The sequence below is a fragment of the Castor canadensis genome, chromosome X (genome assembly GCF_047511655.1).
Source record: "Castor canadensis chromosome X, mCasCan1.hap1v2, whole genome shotgun sequence".
In the NCBI taxonomy this organism is placed as follows: domain Eukaryota; kingdom Metazoa; phylum Chordata; class Mammalia; order Rodentia; family Castoridae; genus Castor; species Castor canadensis.
Window position 1 is genome coordinate 107,642,036 of NC_133405.1, and position 27,598 is coordinate 107,669,633.

Consider the following 27,598-nt stretch of genomic DNA (forward strand, 5'->3'; position numbering starts at 1 on the left):
TGCTCTGGCTGTTAGAATTGTATCTGAAGCTCTGTTCCTTCAGTTTTGTCAACCCTTTAATTAGCTCTTTGACATCCATCTCTCAGTTCTTCTTTTCAGTTATAATTTTATCTGCCTTATTAAACCACTTCAAAGATTAATTTTAATTCATTAAAAGATAAAAGTAGGTAAGTATTGATAATTCTCTTCTAAAATATTTATTCTAGCTTAACCTTTTCTATGCTGAAACCCTTATAGAAAGGATATAAATTAATGTGCTTTTTGAAATGCTATATATGCTAGTATGTCTCTTCAATCTCTGAGGCTAGAGTTTGTATTTTCAGGTATAAATTATAAGAAAAAAATCCACAGTGTTCTTAAGAGCAAGGTTTTCCATCCCATTTTGACTTGGGACTTGTTCTTTTGCTCTGGGAATCTTTAGTGTGGCTCAAGCTGTCTCTCAGTACAGAGGCAGGTAGACTGCTTAGAAGGAGGAAAACATTTCTGTTTAAAGACATTAGAATGAAGCAAGGTGATTATAGGAAATGGCATCTTGTGTTTCCTATTGAGACAAAAATATGGATGTAAAATGATATATAATCAACACATTCTCTGTTGTTTATCATTATAGAGCATTTCACAATAGAAAATGAATTCTTAAGTAGCTAGCTGGCATAAATGCCTTAGTATTACTTTTCTTTCAAGACACATCATTTTTCTAAATTAAAAAAATAAATGTTCTGAAGAGGTTGGGGGAGAATAGTAGGCAGGGTTGGGGGGGAAGGTTGGTCTACCAGTACAAAGATTTAGATTGGATGAATAAGTTATTTAACAGTAACAGATTGTACGTTTCAAAGTAGCTAAAGTAGAGGATTTGATTTTAAATGTTCTCAAGCATGATGAGTGTTTAAAGTGATAGATGTACTAATTTCTCTGATTTGATCATTACACAGTGTATACATACATTGAACCATCATGTTTCATTTCATAAATATGTACAATTATTATGTGCCAATCCAAAATAATATAAAACTAAAAAACATTTAAGTCAGAATTTAAAAAAATGGTCCATTAGAAATGTAATAGCTTGATAACTTTTAAAACCTTTTTCCCCCTTGTGTTTTCTTTATAGAGGATGGAAGACTTTTTATGTGGGGAGATAATTCTGAAGGACAAATTGGTTTAAAAAATATATGTAATGTGTGTGTTCCTCATCAAGTGACTATTGGGAAACCGATTTCTTGGATCTCTTGTGGATATTATCATTCAGCTTTTGTAACAGGTAAGACAGAAAATTTTGGATTCATCATGTTATCTTTCCTTTCTAAGTTATTACTAGATTAATAATAAAATAATGTAACATATTCCAAAATTATATAGAAATAATGCCTTGGTTGTCCATGTAATAAAATGATTTGGGCATGTTTTAGGCCACAGTGTTTTCTCCATTTCTACAGTGAGAGTTTGTAATTTCAAGCTCTCTGTGATATACTAGCTTTTTAAATCTATCAGAAAATTAATTGATGTGTTAGAAACCCTTCTAGATTTTGGGTCTCAAATTTCTTAGACTCCTTTGGCATTCAAAACAAGATCTATGAGCCACTTTCCACTGGACCTACTTCCCTCCATACTTTGACTCTACTCTTCTTCTGACAATTTCTTTTATTTCAAATAAGTGAGCCACAGACTTCCCTTGTGGGAGCTGGAATAAAAACTAGATGGAGAAAGAAGAGAACTTAGTATGAGATATAGTTTCCTTTTGTAGGACTTTTCTCAGCATCCCCAGTTCTCTTTTCTGGGCCCACTGGCAATCTTTTCTGCCTTAGTTAAAGTATTTGAAATGTTGGACTCTATTATCAGTATCTGCACCAGTAAAAATAGCAGAAATATGAGCATGACTTTCCATCTACTTGATGGTTTTTCTAACAATAAAAACACCTAGATGAAATGGTTTTGTGGACCCTCTTAGACATCTCTCTAAATTTACTCTTTATTCTATGCATCATTGATATAGGTTTAAAAAGTGCTGAATGACTGATCCTAGTGCTCCCCAGATTTGTCAATATATTGGTAGCAGCATGATACCAAGATTGGGTAAACCTGGCTTTGTTGGTATTGTTCACCACAATATACCTTTTAATAATCAATTGTCCAATGAGAAAGCAAGTTAATTTTATTAATAAACTTTACTTTAGCCATTAGATGAACAAGTACAATTGTTTATCTTAACCAGCAAGCATTGCATTGAGCTTTATTGTTTCTGTTTTTATATCTTTAAAAAGCAGCATTATTGAGACATAATTCACATACCATACTATTTACCCATTTAAAGTGTACAATTGAGAGATTTTTTAGTATAGTCATAGGCTGTTACACTAAGCAGTTTGCAGGAGATTCATTTACATCAACTGATGTTAACTGTCAGTAATTTTCACAACAGCCATTATTTTATGACTTTAATTATTTAAAACAACTTTTTACACATCTTGGAAATAACTCAAGCATAAGAGAGTTTACTTAGTACATCTGAATGCATGAATTAATTTATTTCTATGAAACAACAAACCCTATAGCATAGGTACCTTTATCCCTATTTTGCAGGTACAGTGACTGCTCAGTATAACTCAGTGAGTAAGTGACAATGTTATAGAAGTGAATAAGAAAGATCCTGCTTTCAAGAAGCTTGCAGTCATAATATAGTGTGATAACTGTGATACAAAGGCAAATTAATAGTGTTAGTATGGACAAGGTAGTGATTGTCAGGAGCTCCTTAGTGAGAGAGTCTTTCTGGAGGAAGTGCCATCTGAGTAAAATCTGCTGTCTTAAGATTAACTTATATGTACTTCACATATAAATGAGTTTCCTAAACAAGTTTTATAAAAAGTGCTTAATCATTCATTCATTCACCAAGTATTTATTAATGCTTGTACTTGACACTCTTCTGGGTTTTGGGGATACTACAGTAAGAAAGACAAAATCTATGGGCTTACGGGAGCTTAATATGCATTCATTTTGCTTTATTAAAAGTAAATAGAATATGTAAGATAATCTTTACTATGTTTTGTGAGAAAGCTAAAATGATTTCATAGTTGCTTATTAGTAGTAATAGTTGTGAACTCTTCACAAATATTATTGGATTACAATGATCAAGGGGAAAAATCTAGCTTTATTTCCTCATCACACAGTAAAAATATCCCAATAAAGGTCAAATTTAGTAAATTGTCACTGTCTAAATTTTTTGAGTATGAAAACACATACCCAAAATCCAGTATTTTGTTAGTATTTATGTCACCATCACTCTACTTTTCCTTCAATAGTGGATGGTGAACTGTACACATTTGGAGAACCTGACCATGGGAAATTAGGTCTTCCCAGTCAGCTGCTTAGCAATCACAGATCACCCCAATTGGTGGCTGGAATTCCTGAGAAGGTGATTCAAGTGGCGTGTGGTGGAGGGCATACTGTGGTTCTTACAGGTATGTGGGGTGCCTACTACTCTATTCCCTGCTTTCAGTGGTTGCTAACGACATTTTTAAAGATCTTTTTTTATTGTGGTATAAGCACTTAACATGCACTATAATTTCTGAGCAAATTTTGAGTGTATAATGCAGTATTGTTACGTATAAGTACAACACTGTACAATAGATTTCTAAAACCTTTCCTATAAAACTGAAACTTTGTGCCTGTTATATAACATCTCCCCTTTTTTCCCACCCCAGCTCCTGGTAACCACCATTCTATTCTTATCTTTTATGAGTTTCACTCTTTCAGATTCCTCATGGAAGCTGGCCTTGTATCTCTTCCCATTAAGATCCCCACCTTTTATTCCTATAGCTAGTAATATTTCTGTCCTATGACCTTATTTAATGGCAGCAAATAGTACTGTTTTTAGATCATTTTCAAGGATAATTTATTTTCTTCATGTATATATATTCCATATTTATCTATAATGACATTATTTTTTTCCTAAAATATCTTCTTTTGGAGAAGCTGTATTCATGCTATTTTTAATGTTGTTGATAAGTCTTTGTGATATTTGCAATGCATAACTTGAAGATTTCTTTGTGATTTTACTTTCTGTTATAGTAATTCATTAAAAAGTGGTAAAGCTTTTAAAAAGTTACACTCATAATAGTAATGTCACTTTTGGCTTCTGAATTTCATATTTGGTATAACATGTCATTTCTTTCTTTTTCGTGGTGCTAGGGATTGAACCCAGGGCCTTGTGCATGCTTAAGCAAGTGCTCTACCACTGGGCCATACTCTCAGCCAAGAAATTGTGTTTTATAAGATAGATTATTAAACTACTTTTTAAAGTAAGAAGGCTTTTTTTGTAAGAAGCATTATTTTTATTTGTAGCAGTGAAAAGAATCACTTTAATGACAGTTTGACAATTGATACGTTTTGAGCTGATGTGGTAATGTTAGAGACATGTCAGGCAGTTCCCTGATTTATGTATCTTGTCTCATACCTGTAGCTTACTTATAGTATTTCCTTTTGTGATTATGTATAAAAGATAAAATCAGACTCATGTCATAATTTTTATAACTGTGTATATCTTCATTTTTCTCTTCATTCAGCATTGAACAATTTACACATCAGTATTAGTATTCTTATATAGTTATTTCTTAAGATATGACAGTGACAGCGTCTGCTTCCATGCTGTCTTTTTCTTGTTTTCCCCTCCTTTTCTTTTAGAAAAAACCGTATATGCCTTTGGACTAGGGCAGTTTGGGCAGCTGGGCCTTGGCACTTTTCTTTTTGAAACATCTGAACCCAAAGTCATTGAGCATATTAAGGACCAGAAAATAAGTTATATTTCCTGTGGAGAAAATCACACAGCTTTAAAGACAGGTATGGATTAGGTTTTCTGTTTCACATTTATAGAACAAAATAAATAATATATAGAACAAATGCATCTCAATTAAGTAAAGTAATTCATGACTGAAAAAATGGAATTCTTCAATGAATATTCCAAAGTATAAAGTTATAAACTACTTTTTATTATTTTAATTGAGTTTAAACATGTGATGAACATGGATTCAATTCCCAATACCAAAACCCCCCAAAATGATCCAAAGATTTAGAACCTTGAAATAGGCCATTGGTCAAAAGTATATGGACTTTGGCAGAAGGCTGGAATCCTTTAGAAATTATATCATTTTGAAGGCTCTTAATTCTACTCAGGCCATAGGAGGAAATCCTACAAGAAAGGACTTATTTTAAAGCATTCTTATTTTGGGGGGAAGGGTGGAAGGGTGGAAGGTTTGAAGTCAGGGCTTCGTGCTTGCAAAGCAGGTGCTCTACCACTTGAGCCACACCTCCAATCCATTTTGCTCTGGTTATTTTGGAGACAGGGTCTCAAGAACTGTTTGCCTAGGCTGGCCTGAAACAGCAATCTTCTCGATCTCAGCCTCCCAAAAAATCTAGGATAATAGATGTGAGCCACCATTGCTTGGCTTAAAGCATTCTTCCAGTTCAATCTGAAAGAACTGCAATCAGGCTGGCTAAATTCTTGTGATGCTTTTGCCACCGGGATGCACTTTGGGGAATGGCTCCTTCTCTTTCTACAGTGATAGAAGGAAACATCAAAGACCACTAATACATCTACTCTGTGACTTCTCTTTTATCCAGGGAGATGTTCCTTTGCGCCTACTGCTCAGACTTAGAAACTAGTTGTTACTAATAGTGTAGATTCAATAAAATTCTCCCTTTAAATTATTCAGGCCCTTACCTATGAGTAATTGATAATACTCCACAATTTAAATGCTTTGTAACAAAAGGTTACAAAATTTCACAATTTCTATTTAAAAATAAAGTAAAGCATCAAAAGTCAGAAATCATTTAGTATATTGAAATAATCCAGGTTCTTGTACTTCTACGTTTTTCCTTCTTTCTAAAAAAGTTTCCATTATAATGTAGCTCATCTAATGGTATCTAGTTAGAGAAAGTAGGAGTCAGCAAATTCAAGGCACCTACCATATACAGTTAGAGAAAGTAGGAGTCAGCAAATTCAAGGCACCTACCATATACAGTTCCTGCTTCCCCACAGAACCCTTCATAAAGGACCATATGTTAGCAAAGCATGTAATTGCACTATGCAGAATATAAAGAAATATTATTCCTTCATTGTCCTATAAAAGTTTTTAATATAAATCCTTATTGTGGTATCCTAATCTCAGCTTCTCTATCCTTATTGCTATTTTTCATCAACTCTGAATTGCCATTAATGGTAAAGACACACTTTTTATCAAACCATTGATAAAATATAACAAAATTATATTATTTTGTTAAGTTTTAATAGTACCTTCTCCTCTTGAGAAGAGTTATAGCACAAATAATTAGGCATTAACTTTGTCTTTTTGCTCATCCACCCACTGCAAGGGACAAGTATTAAGGATTTTTTTCTTTAGAACTGATGAGAGGTGTGCAGTGAGGTTTTTTCCTAAGTTCTTGCCAGTTTCCTGTTATAGCCAGTGGCTCATATTTTTAAAAACTCTGAGGTTAGAAGTGCAGTCAGGCAGCTTAGATCAGACTTTATTTGTTCTGACAAAAAATCAGATTAAAAAGGTAGACCTTTCAAAGGCATTTTTGGATAAAGAAATCAAGGTCAAAAGAAGAAGGAGGAAGGGATAAAGCTAATAAGGAGTATATATAAAGAAAGGAAATAAGTACCTAATAGTAAGAATTATAATCATCAAAAGATTCTAAACACTGGTTATCACTTATTTATATGGGCTCTGTTTGTTTTTATAAGCTATTTAACTTACCACCTTAATGAATTCTGAATTATATTATTTCCAATCTTTTTTTTTGGTCAAAAAAATTTTGGGGGGTTTTTTTGTGGTACTGGGGTTTGAACTCAGGGCTTACACCTTTAGGCACTCCACCAGCCCTTTCTTGAGTATTTTCAAGATAGAGTCTCATGAACTATTTGCCCGGGCTGGTTTCAAACCAAAAATCCTCCTGATCTCTGCCTCCTGAGTAGCTAGGATTATAGGCGTGAACCATTGGGGAATGGCTTTTCAGTCAATTCTTGTGTATTACTATACAATCACTTTACCTTCTTAAACCAGAAGTCCCTAAATATGAGCTATTTATTTCCTAGTTTAAAACCATTCATTTAAAAATCTTATTATTGTCCTTAAGATAGAGTCCAAAAATTTGTTATCTGAATTAATTGAACCCTTTGGGATATGGTTATGTCTCACCTCTTCAGGCTCATACTATTCTATTTCCTCTTTGTGCACTAGGCTCTTTTAGCTGCCTTTTAGCTTGTTGCCTGAGCTATGTTTTCTCTTGGTTCAGGGTCTTTCTATGTACTCTTGACTCTGCTTGAAGAATGCTTCATTCCTGCCTTCTTACAGCTAAATCCTACTTATTCTTTAGGTTTCAGTTTAAAAGCCTTCCCTAATCATCAGACTAGAGGGAAACTCCCTTTCTCTGTATCCCTGTTGGTACCAAATACTTCTGCTTTCAGAGCACTGACTTCACTTGAAATGAAGGAGGGGCCTGAGAATGGGAGCAAAGGTTCAGAATAGTTTCCGTGGCAGTACTCAAAAGGGTTAATTAGACAGAGTCAACAAGATTATTTGTCATCGTGGACCTAGTTATAGAGGGACCCAGATAATGGAATGGGGACTAGTCAGCATGGTTTGGTGGCTTGTGGCATTTCCTTAGGCATCATTCCAAGCCCAGGAGCTGAATGAATTAAAAAGACAGTAGGATTGATCTAAGTCAGTAGTTCTCTACCAGTGACAATTTGTTCTCCCAGAAGATGCATGTAATGTCTGGAGACACTTTTTATTATCACAGCTGAACCACAGAGACCATAGAAACTATGAAAAGATCAATGGACCAGACTAAATTCCATGCAGGATTTGATGGGAACATAATTATAGTATAATCTAATGTATTTGTTTGTTTACAAATAGAGCCATACAGTTAGCAATAATTCTCTTCATTTTTTTGTATTTTAGATATAGGCCTTATGTATACTTTTGGAGATGGCCGACATGGAAAATTAGGACTTGGACTAGAGAATTTTACCAACCAATTCTTTCCCACTTTGTGTTCTAATTTTTTGAGATTTACAGTTCAATTGGTAAGAGTATCATATTCCTTTCTTTACATTGTCATATTCCTAGGTTTGAGTCTTTCAATATTTCATACAAAATAAGTACTTTTATATTTGTATAAAAGAGTGTTGTGGATATAGCTAAACATAACTAGTTTCTTAAAGCCAAGTACCAGACATGCCACTCTGAAAATCTATCCCTTTCCTATTTTCCCCTTTAACACCTTCCTTTTTGTCTACATCTTGATTCTTCAGCTTCATTCTCATGTTTCTTAAAAGCCAGGACTATGCCATGCCTGTAAGCTTTTGTCTTGTGTAGCAAGTACCCAGTGGAGTAGTCTTCACTTAATACTTGTGGCATTAAATGTTACTGAGAGTCTCAAACCCTGTACAAGAAGAAATCTGATAATAAATGAAGAGTTTTGGAAATATGTCTTAGTGGCTAAATGTTGTTCAGATAAGAATATAGTTTTAGTAACACATCAATAGCAGGCATTGCATCTGTATTATTTCTAATAGTTTTTTCAATTAAGAACGTAGAAATGTAAATTCTGTTTACTTGGTGATGATAATATTACTTCTCCAAAGATCTCATACTATGAATGTCTTATACTATGGAACATTCTTTTTTTGGGGGTGGGGGGGAGGGCAGTCCTGGGGCTTGAACTCAGGGCCTCATGCTCACTATGCAGGAGCTCTCCCACTTGAGCCACTCTGCCAGCCTCTTTTGTGTTAGGTATTTTTGAGATAGGGTCTTGTGTTTTGTGCCTGGGTTGGCCTCAAAAAATGATCCTCCTGATCTCTGCCTGTTGAGTAGTTACCCATTCATTCATTTGACAACCATTTAATGCAAGTCACTATGTGCAAGATACTGGACTATATAGAGTATTCAATGGTGAACAAATGACCAGATTCTCATTCATTGGGCTTATAGTCTTTTTTTTTTTTTGCCTTTTTTTTTCTTTTTTGGTGCTGGGATCGAACCCAGGGCCTCACGCATGCTAGGCAAGCGCTGTGCCACCGAGCTACATCCCAGTCCCAATTGGGCTTATAGTATTAATGCAGATAACTTTTAAAAGGTCTATACAAAAGTACAGAAAAATTTAAAATTTGAAAATATTATAAAGTAAAGGCACAGAGTGTGCCATTCTTATACCACCAGGTCAAACACTGTACAGTCAGTAGAATCTGTGTATTTGTTAGCATTTTATTGAAAATCTTTTATTACTCAAAATTCTTTGAATGTTGGTCTCATTTTTTAATGTTCTATCATCATGCATTTTTCTCTAAGGGCTTGGAAGCATTAAACTTAGAAAATGTTCATATAGACTAAAAACCTTGGAGACCTAATTTTCTCAAGAGACTGATTTATTCTTGAGTCATTTTTCCTGGTAGAACTTCTCTAAACATTTTTTTTCAAGTTTTGATATTGCTCACGATTAAATGTAACCTATTCTAACTTTTTAGGAGACATATAACGTGCCAAGTAGAGACTTATAAGGTGTCAAGTACTTTTTTCTCTATATTACATTAAATCAAAAGTAAAATGGTAGATAAAACTTGTTCTAATTTTCAATTATAGTACTTAAAGATGTACATTTTAATTCACGTATATTCATTAAACGTGTGTGTGTGTGTGTGTGTGTGTGTGTGTGTGCGCCTCAGTGACTCAGTCTAGGAAGTCTAACACTAAGTAAATGTCTTGTAGCTAATCCAGTAGCTTAACCCATTTGTGTTTAATGCCAGTGTGGATTAATTTATGTGTGGATTTATGTTTGCAGATTGCTTGTGGTGGCTGTCACATGCTAGTTTTTGCCACTCCACGACTTGGTGTGTTAGAAGAAATTGACTTTGATGAACCAAATGATCCTTACTTAAATACAGCTGCTTCTCTCTCTGCTGGCTATCTGACCTCAGGGAATGTATTGCATAGAACTTTATCAGCACGTCTGAGGCGAAGAGAACGGGTACAATTGTAGTCTAGTCTATCTATAGCATTATCTAGCACTGCAAAGAAAAAATTCGGCACAATGTTATGTTATACAGCATATCTCTAGAACTTATCATTTTGCCTCATGCTACATTCTTTCATCTTTTAGTTATGAGCAATGGAAGGTTATACTATAAATAATGAAATGTGGTAAAAAAGGAAATACAGATATCAGTTTGAGTTTAGAGACTCTATGCTGTTTCAATGAAACCTATTTTTTAAAAGAAAATGCCAAACAATGTTTAGAGGAGACATTCCTTTTTTGAAAATTATTGTTTCTAAAATGTATCCCTTTTGAAGTAAGAGGGTTAAGTCTGGCTTTTTATTAAAAAAGTATATATGCAAAGGTTGAGAAATATCCCATAAGTCTTTTGTAATTGTTAGTAGTTTATATCTTTTTTTTCTCAAGGCATGCGCACACCTGCGTATACATATACACGCACACAGAGACACACACACACAGGCACACACACACTTTTTCCACAACATTGGAAAAACAGGCTTTCAAATAGAAAATTTAGAGCATCCAAGATATAAAAGACAACAGAACAAAATGTTTTGAGCCCTTGGAAATTAAGTGGAACGTTGGCAGACTTTGAAGATGTTTTCTTAAATATTTTTAGCAATTGAATTATATATACATATATATAATTATGTGTATATATATATATATATATATATACAGACATATATGTATATATATGATGCCAGTGTAAACTTCCATATATGTATATAAATATCATTTGACTATTTAACCTATTTATTTTAAAGGAGAGACCCTCACCACCTTCTCCAACAGTGCAGCCACCATTAGACGGAACTGCTACCTCTGCTTCATATTTTTCCCCCTGTTCAGTCCCTTTCCGTCTGCTGAGGAGTAACTTCTCAGATAACAGTATCTCAGATCCTATGGAGACACTGGACCCAGGTATTATTTGCTACCCTGCCTGCTTTCAGGAGAAATATCCCTTTTATTCCTATTGTTTTTTGTACTTATCCTAAGATATCTTCTCCAGCTGATTAAATTATTCTCTCCCTAAGTTAGAACCTAGCATCTCTCATTTGAACTCAAAATCCATAAATACCCTTACAAATAGAAAGCACCATCAATGACTATCATGTCACAATAGCAGCATATCTTTATAGAACAGTGAATAAACATACATGGCCTTGTTTAAACCGTGAAGCAATTCCATGAAGTAGGTGGGAGTTACATTCCTTATTTTACAGATGAGAAAAGCAAGACTTGAAGAGATAAAGTTATTTTCTCATGGTCATTCAGCTAATAAATGTAGTGGACAAGATTTGAATGCAGGTCTTCTGGACCTATGTGAAGTTCTGTACTAAGATAGTAATGCATAGTGTTTAAGAACTTGGGGTGTGGAGTTAAACTGATTTTGCAATTACATGCCAGCTCTGATATTTACTATCTAATTCTCTCATAGCCTTGGTTTCCTTATTTTTGAAATGGGTTTAATAAAGCCTACTTCAGAGAGTGATTGTGAGGATTCAGTTCAGGCTTGTGAAATGCATGGTGTTGAGCTCAGCACCTATAGAAATCCCTTAGTAAATAGGACTAATATTAAAACCTTTGCTTCATTGCTTATTAGAGATTTCATGCTTTAAATTGTAATCCCAACTCTTTCATTGTTGTTCAGCTTTTCTATATAATTTCGTTTAGAGACATAGGGATATCTTAGGAATGTTATTTCTGCAGGTGTGCATTTGGATGATAGGGGCTAGACAAAAAAGGGAGATTAGAGGAACATTAAGGGGATAAACCTAAGCATTAGGGATTAAGAACCGTGGCACAGGTGAATTTTAGTGATTTTGAGATTAAGAACCTCGACAAACAGATGAAGTAATAAAGGATCCAGGAACTCAGGCAAGAGTGGGCCATGGGAATGGTATATTAACTACAAGAAGAACCTTGAGTTGGAGGCATGGTTCAAGTGGTAGAGCGTCTGCCTAGTGAACTTGAGGATTTGAGTTCAAACCCCAGAACCACCAAAAAAATAGAAAAATGATGCTGCTGATAAATATGTGAAGCAGAGTGGCTCAAGTGGTAGAGTCCCTTCCTAGCAAGTATGAAGCCCCGAGTTCAAACCCCCCAGTACCACAAAAAATAAAAATAAATAAAAAGAAGGACCTTGATAATGACCTGACTGCATGCATCTGCCATGCAAATTTTGTATGATTCATTTTTAAAATAAGAATAAATGTCAAATGGTGCTTTTCAGTCCTGGATGTAGAAGAGCAATAGTATATTCAGACAAGCAGTATGTAGAAGGAAAAGAGAAATTAATTCTGAAAGTTATTTCAGAATTCAAGACATTTTTCTAGCTAGAAGATGGGAATGCCATGATTATCTTTTTGTGACTATTTGCTAAAGCTTTCTTAACAAAAAGTAATTGTGTGGTAGCTAACATCTGTAATTCTAGCTACTCAGGAGGTGCAGATTGGGATGATTTCTATTTGAGGCCAGCCCTGGTAAAAAGTTCATGAGAGGAAAGAGGCAGAAACTACACCCAACAATAGACCTTACTTCGGATGGACCCACCTACTGAGATAATGACCTATCAGACCACACCTGTTACTGAACTACTTAACTATGTATACTTTTTGTCCCCTGCCCCTAGTTCTTTGTCTCCTTAAACCTCTGACTCATGCCTAATACCCTGAAGATGGCTGAAGATGAACTGAGTGCTTACTTTGCCTCTTCCCAACATGTCCTGAGCCATGTAATAAATCTCCCCCTCTGTCTTCAAAAAAAAAGCTCATGAGACTCCATCTCAACCAATTAAAAGTTGGGTGTGGTGACTAATTCTTATGAACTTGTATGAATACAAAAACTTATATCAAAACATTTATACCTTGAATTTAGATAATAACAACAAAATTGGTAATTATTTAAGTTTATTTCTGTATCTCACATGGAATAAGCACAAAGTGAGTCCTTGCTCATTCCCTTGACTGGATTTGAAAAGGGAGAGATCAGTGTGAACTTGTATTTTTAGTGAAGACTTTATTAAAGAGTTCCCTTCAAATGGACAGGTGATCAAATAATACCCTCTTATAAGAAACTGAGAAAAAAATTAAGGTCTAATATAGCTTCCAATTTTTAATTATCTGCTTTATGATGTAGTAGCTTGCAATTGTCTGTGAAAGATTCTAAGTGTTTGTACTAGTTATTTGTTGCTATATTAAAAAAAAAGACCTTAAACTTAGCAGGGATAAAATAACAAACATTTGTTATTGCACACATTTTCTGAGAGTCAAGAATCCTGGAGCAGCTTAGTTGAGTAGTTGTGCCTTAGGAGCTTTTGTGAGGTTGCAGTTACACTATTAGAAAAGGCTGTGTTGTCTGAAGGCTTGATTGGGCTTCCACCTTGTTCCTGTGGCCATTGGCAGGGAGGCTTCACATCCTTGCGAGATAGCCTGTTCCACAGAAATGCTCACATCATGGCTTCTCCCAGAGCAAGTAATCCAAAAGAAAGAGAACACACATGTATGTATCTAAGAAGCTAAAATGACATCACTGTTATATCTGCTTTATTTAATTGACTATATACATACAGACCAACCTAGTATAATGTGCAAGGGAAACTACATAGAGGTTAAGAATACTAGGAGAATATAGGTCACTGGAACCTTCTTGGGATTAGTCCTCCAGTGCTTGATACCTGGGTAGTATTTATTGTTTGCCTGTCCATATGAATGAAGTTTTCAAACTTTGAAAAAGAGATTTTAAAACATCACTGTGATTGACTTCTGCTCAACAGCCAACATGAGATTAAAGGACCTTTGGAAAAATTATACCTACATTTTGTATTGCAGAATAACTTCTGTTTTCTGTCAAATTGCTTTTCCCTTTTCTGTTGAAATCTGGATTTCCTTTTTTTCCTTTTTATAATTCAGATTATTTTCAAGATACAACGACCAAAGGGACAGAAAATTCTTCAACAATTGATTCAGAAAGCCTTGAAGAAACTCCTGATGTCTTAAACATGGTAATGCTTTCCTATCTATTTAGATTTAAGTTTGATAAGAAATTAAGTACATCATATGCTTGTGAGAATATGTGTACTTTCTATATTCTTATATGCATAAAACGTTTTGCTGTGTTCAGTTTGTTAATTTTTTATTAGCGTATATTAATTATACAAGTTAATGGGTTTCATTGTGACATTTTTCCATACATGCATATCTGGAGCCTTAACATATCCACCCTCCCTTTTGTGTTCTCTTACCCTTCATTCCCCACCCTGAAGTCCCTTTCCCCCTCCCCAATAGTCCATCTTTTACTTACATATCAATTTCCTTTTTAATTTCAACATTTGAGAAAAAACATACAATACTTGTCTTTCTGTGTCTCTTTTATCTTGCTCAACATGATGTCCTCCAGTTCCAACTCATTTTCCTGCAAATGACATGATTTAACTTTTCTTTATTCATCTGTTGACAGACACCTAGACTAATTCCTTATCTTCACTATTGTGAATATTGCCACAGTAACCATGAGTATGCAGGTATCTTTTTTATATGTGGACATCATTTCCTTGGGATATACCCAGGAGTGGTATAGCTGGATCACATATGTTATTTCTTAATTATTTTTTTAGGAATCTCCACACTGTTTCCATACTGACTGCACTAATTTACATTCCTACCAACAGCATCTTAGGGCTCATTTTTTCTCTACATCCTTACCATATTTGTCATTTTTTAATTTTTTTGATAATAGCCATTGTGACTGGGGTGAGATGAAATCTCAGTGTAGTTTGGATTTCTATTTCCATGATTTCTAATGATATTGGGAATCTGCACATGTATTTATTGGCCACTTGTATTTCTTCTTTTGAAAAGTATTCAGATCATTTTCCACTTTTTATTACATTATTGTTTGAGTTCTTTCTGTATTCTGAATAGTAATCCTCTTTCAGATGAACAGCTGGAAGGTATTTTCCCCATTCTAAATGTAGTTACACTCTGTCGATTATTTACTTGCTGTGTAGAAGCTTCTTAATACAATATAACATCTGTCAATTCTTTCTTTATTTCCTAAGCTATTGGAGACTTCTTCAGGAAATTGTTGCTTATTGCAATATCTAGAAGCATTTCCTTTTATGTTCTTCTCTAGGAGTTTCAACATTTCAGATCTTAAAATTAAGGTCTTTAATATACTTTTGAGTTGATTTTTATACATGGTGAGGCATGGAAGGGTCTAGTTTGAGTTTTCATGTGGTTGTCCAGTTTTCCCAGCATCATTTATGGAAGAGGCTTTTCTCCCATTTATGTTTTAAGTATCTATGTCAAGAATTAGTTGGTCATACATGCATGGATTTCAAGTATGTGCTACCATGCCTGGCTTACCAGACTTTTAAAGAAAAACTCACTCTCATGATCCTAAAACTTCCATAAAATAGAAAGGGAATGAACCTTTACAAACTCATCTTCCATATTGGGCATAATAATTTTGGTAGGCAGTTATTTTCTTTCATGATTTGAAACACATCATTCTATACCTTCCTGGCCTTTAAAGTTTCTTCTGAGAAATCTGTTATTCTATGGGTTTGCCTTTGAATATGATTTGATGTGCTTCTCTCATAGTTTTTCATGTTATTTTTCTTTTCTGTACTTTTGGCAGTGTAACTGTCATAGAGAGGTTCTTTTCTGGTCCTAGGTGTTTGGGGCTTTAAATTCCTCCTATACCTGAATGTCCATGTCTTTTCCAAGATTTGGGATACTTTTTGCTATTATTTCACTTACTATTATTCCCTCAGCATATAGCACTCTGCCTCTGGTATGCCAATTCTGTGGATGTTTGATTTTTTTTAATGGTGTCCCCAGGTATCTATATTCTCTTCATTCTTCATTTTCCTATTTATTGTTGTCTGAATGTAATATTTTGGCAGAGTTGTGTTCAGGTTCCAATATTCTGTCTTCTGCTTGATGTAGTTTGTTGTTGAGGCTCTCAACTGCATCATGTGTGTGTGCAATATTGGGGTCTGAACTCAGGGCTTTGTGTTTGCAAGGCAGGTGCTATACCTTTTGAGCCATACCTCCAGTCCTTTTTGCTCTCGTTATTTTGGAGATAGGGTTTCACTTTTGCCCAGGCCAGCCTGAACCGTGAACCTCCTATTTTATGATTCCTCCTGCCACTGGGATGACAAGCACATGTTACCATGCCATTTTTTTTCTCATTGAGATGAAGTCTCACAGAATTTTTTGCCCAGGCTGGTTTGGAACCGCAATCCTCCCAATCTTGGAATCTTGATCCTCTTGAGCTCAGCCTCCCAAGTAGCTAGGATGAACCACCAGTGCCTGGCTCAGCTGAGCTTTTAAAATCTGAATTATTGAGCTTTTTATTTTCAAGATTCTGTTTGGTACTTTTTCATAATCTCTATCTCTTTATTGAAATAAGTGCTCATTCATATCCTGCATTGTCTTCCTTAATTCATTCAACTACTTATGTATTCTCTTGGGTTTCATTGAGGTTTTTTTAATCATTCTTTTGAATTTTTTGTCCAACATTTGTTGTATTTTGATATATTTGAAATCTGTTAGTATAATTATAAACTTTTCATAGGTTCCATATTCCCTTGTTTTTTCACATTTCTTGGATTCTATATTGAGATTTGCACATTTCTTGGGATGGTTATCGCTTCGGCTTTTATATGTGAGGGTCTGCTTACTAGGAAGCCTTCTCCTGATGATGTGTCTTAATGTATCAGTTTGTTGTGTATTATTAAGTTTAATTTCAATTAGACTTCATAGTATAATCTTCCTGTTGCTTCTTTGTCTGTGATTGTCGGTTTTGACACAAGGTATACTGTGTCACAGCCCAAGAGACCCACTTTCTCTGTAAGTCTCATAAGAGTGGGGTCCCTGTTAGTAGTTCAGGCAGATATGGTATAAATACAGATATGGTAAGCAGGGTGTACCTTCTGTGATCACTGCTAAAGTGGCATTGGAATCCCCTATCAGGTGATACGGGGGTTTCTCTGGCACTAGTTATATTGGTTCTTATTACATGAAAGCAGTTCTGGTACTGGATGTTCCAATTATGATGATGGGCCTGGACCTTTTATCCTGTCTTTAGACACTGGTACAGATCCTGATGTCTCATAGGTATATGTGGGGATTTGGGCCACAGCTCCCTCTTTGTGGCACTCACCTCCAGTATTCCTATCACTTTGCAATCTGATAGGGTATGGTTCCATGCTAAAGACCTTTGTAGGTGTGGTGTCCATAATAGTTTTGTTATTTCTCTCTGCTGTTGCTATGGGGTAAGTTTCCAGGAGCCTGCCATCAGATCTTCCTAAACCATGCCTGTTTGGGGATGGGGTCATCAACTGGGAGCTTCTGTCCTCCTTTTTCTTTAAAGTATCCATCAAGGTTTAAGTGAAACTAGGTCATGGCTAGAACCAGGTTCAGTTTCTCTGAGTTGGGCTGGGAATATAGTCCAGTGGCAGAGCACCTGCCCAACAAGTGAGAAGTCCTGGACTTGATCCCCAACACTACAAGAAAAAGAAACACCAGATTAAAAAGTAAGACAAAAACCTAACAAACAATAATGACAATAACTACTATGAAAAAGATAAGGGGAAAGTAATGTAAAAAGTTAAAGATACAATAGAAATAAAAATTTTAAGCAGGAAGAAAGAAAAATAATTAAGAATTGAAAAGAGGGTTGGGTACCAGTGGCTCACGCCTATAATCCTAGTTACTCAGGAGGCTGAGCTCAAGAGCATTGCGGTTCAAGGCAAGCCTAGGCAAATAGTTCACAAGACCCTATCTCAAAAATGCCCGACACAAAAAAAGACTGGCAGAGAGATTCAAGTGGTTGAGTTCCTGCCTAGCAAGCATGAGGCCATGAGTTCAAACCCCAGTACCACCAAAAAAAAAAAGAATTAAAAAGAGGAAAGAAGTCGTTTAGAAAACTGGTAAGCAGGTGAAAAGGGGGAAAGGAAAGTAAAAAGGAAAGATTTTAAAATAAAAATTAGCAAAAGAAAAAACTAGCAACAGCAACAAAATTATATTAATAGAAAATAGAAATTTCCTCCTCACTGAGGTACTGGAATAATGAAGGTGTGAGAGTGGATGCTGTCTATGCTGATCAGAGCTTTCTGAGTCGTCTTAGGCTGGATGCCTGTGGACAGAGCAAAAGTCAAGTGTTGTTCACCCCCTTCTTTTTCCCTATATGATGCTAGCCTGGTGACTAGTGTGGGTGATTTGTAGCTGAAGATAGTTGGAATTCCTCTTAGCTGCTTTGTTCATTGGATATGGGCTACTGGGGAGAACAGAACTCTCAGCTAAAGATTCTCCTCAGAGCTTTTTGGACTGCATGCCCTGAGAATGGGACACTGGTTCTGTGGCATATTCCCAAATGCCCATAGGGACAGAGTGGTAGTGGAGTCACAAAAGAACTGTGCTGGGAGTGGGGCAACAGGGCCATGCACTGCCCACAATTCTGGTGTTCCCAGACTTGGCTCCCACATGAAATGATATGCAACTGTTAGCTCTCCTCAAGTTCTTACAGCTGGATTCCCAAACCCCTGATTTTGAAGGGAAGCACCTTTCTTTCTCCTCCACATTGCACTCCCAGCTGCATAGAATTCTCAGCAATATTGTGTTACAATCTTTCCCCTTGGCCAAATTGATTCTCCAGGTAGCTGCCTGCCTGCTGAGCCAGTGCAGTTATATTGCCCTGCTGTCTGGAGATAGGAAAATGTAGGGGTTTTTGACTTACAGAGCAGTAAGCTCAGACAGTAAGACCCTTCTCAAGATCGTTCCCAGTTACAGCAGAGTGAAAATACACTGAGAAGTGTGGAGAAGTTCTCCAGAATCAACTTACTATGCACATTACAGATCTTTTACCTGTCTAAACTATATGTCTTCCCTGGCCAAATAGTATAATTTTGACTGCTGGAAAACTGATAAATAAGTAGAAATTGGCACCATAGATCAGAGGAAGATAAAATGTAGACCCACAAGGGCTTAGCTTAGAAACCAGATATTTCCAAATATCTTAGGTCCAAATCCTGTGGTGGTGGAGCTTACTGGGGCTTTCTCTCTTTCACTGATTCCACTGCCTAGGCTGTACCCCTCTCCACCTGCCAAGCTACCTTGTGATCAGTGCTGGGTGCTCTGTTTCTCCCACTCTTACACTACCCCAAAACTGAACTTCTCTAGGTCTCCATCTACTATTGCATTCCAGCATTCTCCCATAGTCACCCACCTCAACAAACAGTCAGAGTCCTGTTATTTTGATTCTGACTCATGGAGAAGCAGGCAAGAGCTCAGGTCCTCTAATCCACTATCTTGAATATCAAGTCTGTTAGTTTTTAACCAAGATTATTGAGATATAATTCACATATAATAAAATTTGTTTCTACCTTCACATCATTAGTATCACAACTGAGAATAGATTATATTAACTATTAGAACTGTTCGTTAATTATATATTTATATATATATAGGATGAATATATATATATACAAACATATATAGTCTTTCATTCTTTTTAGAACATATATTTTTATTTCAGACACATGTGATGAGCCTGAGTTCCAACGAGAAGTCATTAAAATTTTCGCCAATTCAAAAACAAAAGGTATAATATGGAGGTTATTAATTATTGTTATGGTGGATGAGAACAGTTTTAATGATTTTTCTTTGAAAGGTTTCTGGAAAGAACAAGAAAGGTAAGCATTAACTGATTTTAGAATTTAAAAGGCAGAAGTACAATGTAGATGACCTTCATTTGGCTTGTTCTGTTGGTATGTATCTTCTGTGATGCAACAAGAGTGATAGAGTTTCAGTGCTGAAATTTTGCTCTTTGGGGTTTCTCAACTTAAGTTAGGATCTGTTATACTTTTCTGTCAAACGATAGATTATAATTTATAGGAAGAGGTGACTGTTTATCAGAGTGCCTCTGAGTATGACTTTGAATGAGTTATTATGCTGACTTTATTTGATGATATTGCATCTTTTCTAGCTCTAAAATTTTGCAATTTTAGTGAAAAATAGCTAATTGTCATTTTTCCTATTTTTAGATTGGACTTGATTTATTAAGGAAGGATAGCATAAAAACTTAAGTAAAATAACCCCATAGACTGTTACTGTGTGAGAAACAGAGACTTTTAATGAAAAAGGAATAGCAAGAGAAAAGAATAGTCTGTGGTTTCTACAACCCTAGAGAAAGAAATCTTACTCTGAAATTCTTTACTTTTCCTGATTTTAAGAGCAAGAGGAATAAAAGGATGAGGAGTTTGCAGGTTAAGAAAATTAAGCAGAAAAATGTAAATTGAGGGAAGAAGTTGATAGAAAACATTAACTTTCTGTTTCTAATGCCTTTGCTGTATATTGTTAAGTTAAAAATCCTTAAAACTGAAGCTACTGAAATGCAGGCGACTCTTGCTAAATTATAAAAGTTTAGAGCCAGTCCCCCTGAATCTTATCTGTATTAGTGAACGGCATGGTGAATAACAGCGTGTTTTTTAATATGGGAGAATTATTTTCCTCACATAGTCTTGTAAGCTCCATGACTGTTGACTGCTTTAATGTCTGACTATACTTTAAGCAGCCATTCTTCTGTGTCTTTTCTTCCTTTTCTCTTAGATTCTGGGTTTGGCCTCTTCCTGGATGCTTTATTATGTGCTAGGGAAAAAATGCACATACATTTGGAAATAGTTCTTCTGACAGTTGGGCCTGCCTGTTTTAGGGCTCTGGAAAGAACTTTCAAGTTTTAGGAAATTTTAAAGAATAGGCCTAGAACAAATGAAAAAGGAAAACTTCTTTTTGAGTTGATATGTATCTCATACTTCACACAGTCCTTTGAAGTTTAGGCTCTACCAGGCCTACTTTAGTGAGTAAAAAAGATTGGTTGTACTATTTCTATATATTAGTTGTTACTTTGTAACTTGTCCTGTTTTAATAATTTCTTTATAAAAAAATTGAGCCTCTTCCTAGGCCTACCACTTCACAATTTATAAAATTTGATTTAATGAGGCTTTAATATTGAAAGACCCAGATTCATCAACTATTTGAATCTATTAGCTTATAGGATAGGTCAACAACTTGGTTTTGCCTTATTTTGTTCAGCATGAAATTATTTTCATATTATTAATATAATATTCAAATCTCAATGTTTGATTTAATAGTTTTTATATAAATCTTACATCTTACCCTAAGTATTTTTTCTTCTTAGTGATTTTTTCATTCATTCAAACTATTGTAAAGAATATAATAGATAAAAGGAAGAGGGTCAAAACTTTGAAAGCCTATATAGTTTGTTTTGAAAAGGAAAATGCATTTGTTTCTATTTAGAATATAGATTTAAAATATTTCAGGTGCAGTTTTCATTTCAGTTTTTTCTTCTAGAAATAAGCTATTCATTTTTCAATTTTATCATTTTAATTTTCCTTAATTTTGTGAATTTCATTGATTTTCAAATCAAAATTTGAAAATGAAAAATGATAAGAAAAGGTAGAAAAATTATACTGGACTGCACTACATACAAGAGCAGTGTGAAAATTTTAACAACATCTTGCAAAATCAGTCTGGAAAGTAGTCATGTAAGGATTGATTCAGATTAAGAAAAAGTATGGAGAATAAATATTGGTGGTATTGTGATTAATAGCATAGATAAAGCAGGTAGTAAGAATTCAAAGTTACACAAACACAGATTCCTATTACTAAGTCAAAATTAGATATAATGTAGACCTAGAGAATGGAATAATTTATCCCTGAAGAAAATAAAAGCTTAGTAAAATGCCTGATAAATGTGGACATTTTTATTCTCCTAGTGAAACTTACAAAAATATAAAATCTTGGGCATAATTTATAGTAGATAAGTTACCTTTTTCAACTAATAGTAGTATGATGATTACTTTAAAAATTTACAGAAACAAGACACAGTTGGGAAACCGAACCAGCATACAGCTAGTACTGAGAGTGATGATAGTAACGAATATGAATATGAAGATATGTCAAAAATGAAAGAAGGGAAAGCATATAAACAACATGTAGCAAAAGGGACCTTCATGATTCAAGCAACTGAGACCACTGAAGCATTCTCAGATGAGGAAGTAGATCATGATTCAGACCAGGTGGGACCTCAGGCTGATACCAAAGGAGAGGGTTTACCCATGGAGATGTTTACATACAAAAATAAAAGTGTTGATCAACTTGATACTAAGGAAATAGAAAAGGAAAGTGGTGAAGAATTAGTTCATAAGAAGAAAACTGAGCTGATGAAAATGGCAAGTATGCGTGATATAAGAAAAAGGGAAACAAACATACAGTGTATAAAGTATGATACATTCTTTGATGACTTGCCAGATAAAGACATGAATTCTGAGAATGGAGAAAATAGAGGTTTTGTTAAGGAAAGTGGGAATCGAATTGTGATCTCTGACAGTGAAACAGAATTCATAGAAGAGCCAGAAAGTTATGTGGAATGTGAAAGCCAGAATCAGCAAAGCAAACACAGATTGAAGCACCCCAATTCAGTAGAATTTAGTGGTGAAGAGAAAGACGATGATGAAGTGGAAACTGAGCACAACTTGTGGTTCAACAGAAAGTTTGTTGAACAAGAAAATGACACTGAACCTAGAATTTCCAGATTCATGGGAAAATACGATTTCAATCGTGACCACTTGTCAAAGATACCAGAGGAACAGGAAGGAGTAGAGGATTCAGAAGGAAGTGGAGTAGAGGAGCAAGTTATAGAGGCACATAAGGAAAATGTGCAGGTGCCAGGAGGAAAAAAGGAGAAGAGATCAAAAACCCTGTCAGATGACCTTACAGACAGAGCAGAGGTGAGTGAAGGCAAGGGAGAGACACAGGTTGGGCCTGAAGGTGCAGGGCACCAAATCTGTGAGGAGGAAGGTAGTATAGGAGTGGAACAGAGGCAAAGGGAGGGGGAGGAGGGAGAGGAGGAGGAAGAGGAGGAGGAGGGGGGGAAGAAAGATAAGGGACAAGGAGAAATGCAGAGTCTAGGTAAGGAAGAGGAGGAGGAATGGGAGCAAAGCAATGAGGAGGAAGGGGAGAACAAAGAGAGGAATGAAGGTCAGCAGGAAGAAAGAAACCAAGAAATCGAGGAAGGAGAAGGGGAAGAACAAGGAGAGGAGGAGGAAGAAGAAGAGCAAGGAGAGGAGAAAGAAGAGGAGGAAGGGGAAGAGGAGGGAGAAGAGGAAGAGCAAAGTGATGAGGAAGGAGAGGAAGGAGGAAAGGAGGAAGGAGAGAGAAAAGAGGAGGAAAGAGATGGGGGAAAGGAGGATGTAGAGGGAGAACAGAAGGAAGGAGAGGAGGGAAAGGAGGAAGAGATGTGGGAAGAAGAGGAGGTAGAGGAGGAGGAAGAAGGGGAGGGAGAGGAGGAAGGAGAATGGAGAAAGGAGAGAGAGGAGAAAGGAGAGTGCAGAATGGAGGAGAGAGAGGGGGAAGAGGAAGAAGAGTGGGAAAAAGAGGGGGAAGGGGAGGAAGGAGAGTGGGGAGAGGAGGAAGGAGAAGAATTAGAGGAAGAGGAGGGGGAAGAAGAGAAAGAAAGAAAGAGGAGGAAGGAGGAAGAAGATGAGGAAGAGGGGGAAGAAAGGGAAAGGAGGGAGAGTGAAGGGGAAGAAAATGGGAAGAATGGAGAAAAGGAGGGGCAAGAAGTAGGGAAATACCAGAAGACATGTAAAAAAGAAAATGAAAGGCAGAAAAGTCAGGATGATGGAGAAGAGTCAAAAAAAGTTAGCAAAATTAAAGGCTCTATGAAATATGATAAACATAAAACATACAAACAAAAGTTGGTTACTAACCCAGAGGGAAAATGGAAAGCCCAGGGGCCCAAAATGCCAGTGCAGTCAAAAGAACTTTTAGACAAAGTGCCACCAGGTTCCAAAAAATTCTGGAATGATGTGTTGCCACATTATTTGGAATTGAAATGACAGACTTTCAATTTGACCTGATTATGGCCAGCCAAATCATTTGAATGCCTTATACATAATAGGTACCCGTTATATTTTATTAAATTAATTTTATATTATGGTTATTTTACATGTGGTTAAAAAGAACAACTGTGCTATCTGTGTTAAAGGGTCAACAGCAACAGGAGGCAGTGGTAAATTTTCTTTCCTCTTAAGTTGATAATCTTGTATTTTGCCACAAGTTATAAATCTATAACTAGAAAATGTTAAAAGGTCTTATCAGATAGTAGTATTATATATTTCTCACTAAAGACAGATTTAGGAACTAGAAGTAAAAGTACTTATTTTGTGTGTACAAATCAGTCCATTTAAAAATAGCACAGATCAAGCCAGGCATGGTGGTACATATCTATAATCCTAGTACCGGGGAGGCCAAGGCAGAAGAATCACAAGTTTGAGGCCAGTCCAGGCCAAAAAATGAGACTTTGCCTCAAAAAAAGTTGTAAACATTGGAATGGTCAAAACTTCCAATTTTTTATATGCTAGCACAGTGTTTTTCAGTCTTTGATTACAGTTTACCTACCATATAGAATAATTTTATGAGTGAATGGTATTCTGAAAATAAAATAAGGAATTCACATTTTAAAGAAATAGTTTTGTCCCTTTAACTTTTGTGTCCTTTTTATAAAAATCCATAAAGTGACAGCTGTGTTTAAGGTTTAGATCTAATAGTGTGATCTATTTTAGTTATGTCTAGGCAGTGACAGTATATGTAATGAAATGGAGATTAGCTTAAGTGTATAATCTGAGAATATGTAAAACTGTAAGTGTTTATAATCCAAGCAGAGTTACTCAATGGGCCTCAGTTTCCTCATTTGTAAAATGGAATGGGTGGTAAGATAATGATAACCCCTTCTAACTCTTAAAATACTTTTCATTCTGACAGGCTAATTTGCTTTATCAGTTTGTTATTTGCATAAGAAAAATTTAAGAAAGAAAAATTATACTTTAAAATTAATTTACTCTTTATAAGTCATTATTTTTTACTCTTAAAAAGTTATGACTTCATTGTCTCTTTTCTTCTATAACTCTGCATTTATAATCTCCTAGAATTTCTGAGTTTGAACTGTACTGTCAGAACCTTCATTCCCAGTATCTGTTTTGTGTCCTTGATGTATTCTTCATTGACTATTCTGTAATTCTCAGTTTGTCTGTTGTATATCAGAATGTCTTAAATAAAATAAAGATTAAATGTGTATGCCAGTATTGTTTGTGAAAAGAAATTGCCTAATATTAGATACTAAGTTTTAGAGGGGCTAGATTCCATTAGAATAGTTTCAGTCCTTCCTTAAAATTTCTAATGTGTATAATGCATCTAGTTTGCTTAATTGTTATGTATTCATAGCTCCCTTTTCAACTGATTTCTTTTCCCAGTCCCTTCTGTATCTTGGACATGAGAGGCTTCTTAAACTTTTATCAAGGAAGACTTTGATGTAAACTTACTGTGAATTTTGTGTAGTTGAATTTTTTGCACGTTTGAGTCTCTTTGAGGGAGAAAAGAGTATGAAGAGAAAATCTATAATCAAAGAAAGTGAAGAATTTCCTAGGAGTAATTGTAATTGTATTTTCAATGCAAGGATCTCTGGTAGCTTCCCCCAACTAGCCAAATACATCAATTTGGCATTGCAGTCATTGACCAAATTCTACAACATTCATTAAGTATTTGTAAAATAGAGTTAGTACTGTGGTAAAGTGTGTGTGCAAAACATGGTTACCTTAAAAGTAGATTTTAAATTATTAAATAAGATGGATTACAGATGTGGAGTTCATAAAGGAAGTTCTTAAGAGATTTCAGGGAGAAGAGAAACTCTTCAACTGAAACTATTAAAGGAAGGGGCATTCATTTTCCCCTGAAGAGATAACCAACCAGCAATACTGGAATCATGTTCTAAAGTATGCTCATCTCAGAATTTTAACTGATCTAACTGTCCACTTTTAAACAGCATTTCTTACCTAGTTCTTTTCATTTCCCCATCCAAAAACTTTGCATATTCTTTAGAAGCAGTAATTCTTACAAGTATATATTCTGTTCAAAAGAGCACTTGCCTAGTCATGTGGAGAGCTACAAGCATACTTACAGTTTTATACCTCTGAGCTGTATGAACTTAAGCTAGTTTCTTAGCCTTTGCCAGCTTCAATTTCTTTGTCTGGAAATGTATAGAATTAGAATGGGTGACCTAAGTTATTCTGTAGGAACACCAGTTTTCTTTAGAACTTTGGCAGGACTAGAATTGGTGGTATCTCTATTCCTAAATAGAAAGTCTTGAGTCTAGTCACCGAAGTCACCCAACCTTCAAGCAAACTAGTTGTTTTATTGAAGTAAGCAGTGACCATAAGTGAAGCATGCTAACTTCGTGTGCCTCACTGTTAAGTTTATTTAATCACATATTTTGTGGCAGGCCTATCACTCTCTAAAGTTTATGAAGAGGAGTTTATTGGTGGTTAGGGATATGTTGAGGGATAAAAGAATACAGACTTCCATGAATAGAAGTGATTTACATATTTATAATTCTTTCATATCTTAGGAGAGAAAGGAAGGTTAAAAAAGAGACAACTTTGTCCTTCATGACTTAACACTGGGTGACATAGATTAAAATAACTGCTAGCTGCTCAAGCTTTTCCTAAATTTTATCACTGATCATTACTAAGGGAAATATGAGTTGTGTATTTAGAATCTGTAGAGTTACAGTTTCCTAATGAGGACACTGGCAGCAAAGGTAAGCTACAAAGGTAAGCTTTAAGTTGCAATTCTTTCCACAAAGCATCTGCTGCTGCTGAACAGCAGCACTCAAGGTGAGTGCAACTGAAATACCTTTTCTTAATTCACAATGGAGATCAACTTGCTATACATGTGCTGTAGTTGCTTCCTTCATTCTTTTCATTGTGAAAATTCAGTGTGATTTTGTATGCCCAGTACCTAACACACAGCTTAATGTTTGGTACATATTAGTCATTCAACAGATATTTATATATCAAACACCAAAATATGAACATAAACTTCCTCAAGTCAGGTGGACCTCAAGAAGTGAGGGCAGTTTACAATCTACCTCCTGTGGCCTTCTTAGCTGTCAGAGACTTTAGGTATATGTTTCTGAAAAGAATACCTGAGAATGCCAAGATGGTTCTGCATTAACAATTTCTGGTTTTGTTTTGTTTTTTATTTTTTGGTCGTACTGGGGTTTGAACTCAGGGCCTCACACTTGCCATGAAGGCACTCTACCACTTGAGCCTATAACTATTTCTTTCTTCCCTGATATCCCTGTGTTCTTGCCAGAGTTGCCCCAAAATAAAGTATAACCCAGAGTAAATTAACGGCTTTCTTCCATTAAGTCTTTAATTAATAAGAAGAAAAGAGTGTCATGTCTTGGATATACATGAAATAGGATGTGGCCCCTGATTTCAGGGAACTCTATAAGCTGAGCAGGAAATTTATTATTACATTAGAGTGTGTTAGGAGTAGAAATTCAACTGAAAGGTTAGAAAAAGACTTGCCAGAATCAGGTGAGGAAACTGAGTCATGAACTTAGTGACATCAAGCAAAACTTAACCACGCAAAGGGGTGAAAGGGATGGGGAATGC

General features: G+C 35.6%; 1 protein-coding gene across 8 annotated transcripts in view; it reads left to right on the forward strand.

Moving 5' to 3' along the window:
* Rpgr (retinitis pigmentosa GTPase regulator) overlaps positions 1-27,598 on the forward strand; it is a 44,665-nt gene that overhangs the window by 5,339 nt on the left and 11,728 nt on the right. For 4 of the 8 annotated variants that reach the window (XM_074062413.1, XM_074062409.1, XM_074062410.1 and 1 more), the window contains exons 6-14: positions 1,112-1,261; positions 3,297-3,455; positions 4,678-4,833; positions 7,959-8,083; positions 9,838-10,023; positions 10,818-10,974; positions 13,965-14,056; positions 19,597-19,662; positions 21,956-22,159. In XM_074062413.1, coding sequence (XP_073918514.1) covers positions 1,112-1,261; positions 3,297-3,455; positions 4,678-4,833; positions 7,959-8,083; positions 9,838-10,023; positions 10,818-10,974; positions 13,965-14,056; positions 19,597-19,662; positions 21,956-22,159 — 1,295 coding nt within the window. Of the gene's footprint in view, positions 1-1,111; positions 1,262-3,296; positions 3,456-4,677; positions 4,834-7,958; positions 8,084-9,837; positions 10,024-10,817; positions 10,975-13,964; positions 14,057-19,596; positions 19,663-21,955; positions 22,871-27,598 lie in introns of all 8 variants that reach the window. The other 4 variants (XM_074062406.1, XM_074062407.1, XM_074062411.1 and 1 more) reach the window with 4 other exon arrangements.